Source organism: Ciona intestinalis, unplaced genomic scaffold, assembly GCF_000224145.3.
Source record: "Ciona intestinalis unplaced genomic scaffold, KH HT000407.1, whole genome shotgun sequence".
In the NCBI taxonomy this organism is placed as follows: Eukaryota; Metazoa; Chordata; class Ascidiacea; order Phlebobranchia; family Cionidae; genus Ciona; species Ciona intestinalis.
Genome location: NW_004190728.1, coordinates 1 through 3,767, shown reverse-complemented (window position 1 = coordinate 3,767; position 3,767 = coordinate 1). Strand labels below are relative to the sequence as shown.

Sequence of the window (3,767 nt, the reverse complement as noted above, 5' to 3'; positions counted from 1 at the left end):
CTTAGCATTTCTGGCTGCGTGCATGTAGTGGAAAAGGAGGCTGTCATGACAGTAAAACAGCCCCCCCTTCCCCCCTGGTTGCACCCCTTGTTGATTTTCACTGTCGAAACATACATGGGTGTGATGGCTGTGCACTAAATAACCAACTGTGGCAGACTTTTACATGTTTCAATTGTTAATGCAATATTGGGTTTTTGTATTAATTATATATATTGGAGTGTATAGTTTCTTTGCTATTTAGTATGTATTTACTTATAGCTTTCTAAATGGGGTGTCGGTTTTTTTTTCTTAATATAGGTATATCTTGTAGCTTTTTATTGATGTTGTGTGACAGGTTTATACTCCATACAATCCCCAGTTCTCAAACTGGTGTTCATTGGAGACATGGACCAATTTAAAAAACGGTGGTATATCAAGACAAAAATGCTGCTTTCCTGGCTGTTAATGTTTGTACACAATCGTAAGTGGAGCTTTTGATCTTCATATATGGTGCCATATCTAAAAGAATTTAATTTTCATGTATTTAAAATCATATTTGTATATTAAAAGTCATTTCATATTTGTCACATACAGCTGGATATTTGTCTGCAATTCAATTGCCACAACCTGGAAACCAAGCAAATGTTGCAACTGGAACCACAAACCTCATGATCACTGCAACAGTAACAACTAATCCAACTACATGTTCGTGGTCAGGAACAGGACTAACTGGCACAGAATTTTACTCATCTGCTTTTGGTCGATGTAAGACTCTTACACCAACTGCTACACATAGCATTACATGCACAAATGTAACTGGGGGATTTTCTACAAGTCTGACATACCTTACTGCAATGACAAGCAACACCAATGTTTCACTAACTTGTGGTTCTACTGCTTCTGTTGTTTACTCATTGTCAATGCTAGTAAAAGGTATTTTAAAGTTTTATTCTATATACTTGGTATAATATTAATAACTAATTTTAAATTGATATTATTGTAACTATTAATGTTGTATTATAACTGCTGTAAAACTGCTATGTCCCAAAAAATATACCTAATAAGATAATTACCACTAAGGGTTTGTAAGAGGAAAATTGTGTATGTTAAGCTTAAGCTGTTGTTCCACTGTATTTTTTTGTTTGCTACAATGAAACACATGGTTTCCCATGCTGCGATTTGTTGCCCGAGCGCAATTTTCGACGTCCAAATGGTCGCAAGAAACTTAATCCTTCTGATGTCATAATACGTCACATCAGAAAACCCTCTTGGAAATTTTATACATATTATCGTTTACGTAGCTCTAAACGAATAACAGCCAACTTTAACAGCGGCAAGCAGCTTAGACCAGAAATACAATTAGTTTGTTACGAAGCGCCAGGGTTACAAGGAAAGGTTACCCGCTGTTATGACCAAAATAAAAGCTTGAATCTATAGTGGCGAAATAGGTCTGGCCAGTGGCCACCAAGCTTTACCTAAACACAAATTGTATTCACATGCTTGTTGCGTTCACGTGCGTAGAAAGTATTCATCAAATAAACAAGACAATTCTTACTTAATAACAAACGTGCAAAAGCAAACATTTAACCTGTTTTTAAGCACCTGCAGGCTAAATAATGACCTTGTGAGTCCCATTATGACGCAAATGTTTGACGTGTCGATTGCTATTATGCTGTAATTAATTGTCAAGTCAAACAATCGCTATTATGATGCAATGAATCCACGTGTGAATTCCTACTATTTCAAAACAAACACGCTGCTTGGCTAAGGAAAGTAAATATAAAAAAATCAATACTTCTGGAAGTTGGAACAGATATAGGTTGATTATTACGGCCTAAAGCCCTAAATCATTTAGAATGCAATACAGCGATAAAACATCGTCTATTTAGCAGTGGCTACGACGCGAAAAGCGAAATTAAATTTTGTTTTCAATTTCGTTTTTGTTTTCATTTTCGTTTTCAATTTCATTATCATTATTGTGTTCATTTTTGTTTTCATTTATGCTTTCATTTACGTTTTCAATTTCGTTTTCATTTTTAAAGTCATTTTCGTTTTTTTTATTGTTAAGTGATAAAAAACGTGTGGCAACACTCGGCCACCATAGTGGTGTACGCCACTGTGATAATTTAACAAAAAAAGGGGCGCGAGTTATGTTGGGTCCTTATTAGGGGCGTGCTTCTAAAAGTTTAAGAACCCCTGGTCTATAGCAACATGTATTTTCAAGTATAAAACAGGAGACATTATGGATCCAAATTTTGGGTATGTTGAGCTCTAATGCCGTCATCAAGGAGAAGGACACAGAAGAATTCGTTCAGTTGACAAGTGCTGTTAATCTAAGTTATACAGAACATTTGATTTAGGGTTTTATAACAAATCAAGCTGACTTGTCTCAATTTCTTTAAAGTGTTTTACATTTATCATTTTTATATTTTTTGCTCTCACATACAACAATATAGCATTGCTATGCCACTTCGAAATGTTGTCACTTTTACAGTTTACAAGTACTTAACTCACTGTTGACCAACCACCCATTACAGATTGTTCATCTCCAACAACCAACAATGTTCCAGTCAACCCATCAAGTGGTGTCTACAAAACTCAAGCTAACTTCCAGTGTTCCCATGGTTCAACTTTATTTATTATGAATGGAACAACTGGAAACACTGCAACCAAATGCCTTGCTACAGCAGAGTGGGAGAATGAAAAGATAGTTCAATGTTGGTCAGGTGAGTATATGGACCATTATCTAATCTAGGGAGTGCATTTTTGGTACAGAATGTGCTTTGTATTACAATGATGGTTTATTTTGGATATCCTATTATAGGTTTATTTAACTGCATAGTGCTAAACAAAATTTTGCCCTTGTTGTTTGTCTTGTCGTTTGCTTTCTGTTAACAATATCCACCTTTAAGCGTAACGATTGATGCGGGTGTTATCTATAATTTAAACCAAGTGTAGCTTGTAATGGTACAGAACTTTTTCATTTTTAGGAGGTTAGAGTAACTTTGTAATAGTTCGTTTACAATTTTTTCTTTGTTTAAAATAGGTAGATGAAATATAAGTCTGTTATTATATACACAGGTACCTGGGTGACTGATCTGTTTGTTTTGTTTACTTTAAATGTCCATGATTGACTGTGGTATATTTTAATTGATAGAATTTAGAAAAACTTTGTTAATAAATTTTCATATGTTTATAATAAGTATAGACTGTTTTGTTATGTACAGCAGGTGCTTAGGTAACATATTTAAGTTTTTTTATTTGTAATATACATGTTTGACTTACTGTTTGTACTCTTGTTCAATATGTTTTTTTCCACAGCACCAACTGCTACATTGATTGGCAACAATACCATTTGTGCTGGAAACATTGCTACATTCCAATGTAATGCAACTGGGGGTGTTCCTTCTTTGGACAGAGTTGAAATTTATTTCAATAATCAAAATCAAACGGTAAAGTTAAAGTAAAATATAAAATAGAAGTGCTTGTTTGAGTCAATTGTTTCTACCAGTTGGTTGGCAACACATGGACAAGCAATTCACTGAGTAGTTTAAACAATGGAGATATAGTGGAATGTAGAGCTATAAATAGCTACACTGCCATGCAGGAATATTCAAACTTGGGAAGAAACAGCAAGACATTGATAGTTCATTGTGAGTACATTTTATTATAGTGTGAAGATAGAATTTATTTGTGCTATGCTAGTGTTAAATTGAACGCCAACATAGATATGTAATGCTATGAATAAACTAATTAAGCTTATTTATGAATAAGAGCAAGATTGCAAG

The 3,767-nt window shown here is 34.3% G+C and overlaps 1 protein-coding gene across 1 annotated transcript; it reads left to right on the top strand.

Annotated features, from left to right (window-relative positions):
- The first annotated feature begins 287 nt into the window (after positions 1-287).
- Positions 288-3,726, top strand: LOC100184005. Its single transcript, XM_018816626.2, has 5 exons — positions 288-460; positions 574-912; positions 2,517-2,705; positions 3,301-3,431; positions 3,491-3,726. Exons 1-5 carry the CDS (start codon positions 385-387, stop codon positions 3,650-3,652), a joined length of 897 nt encoding a protein of 298 aa, XP_018672171.1. The 5' UTR covers positions 288-384; the 3' UTR covers positions 3,653-3,726.
- The last annotated feature ends 41 nt before the right edge of the window (positions 3,727-3,767 follow it).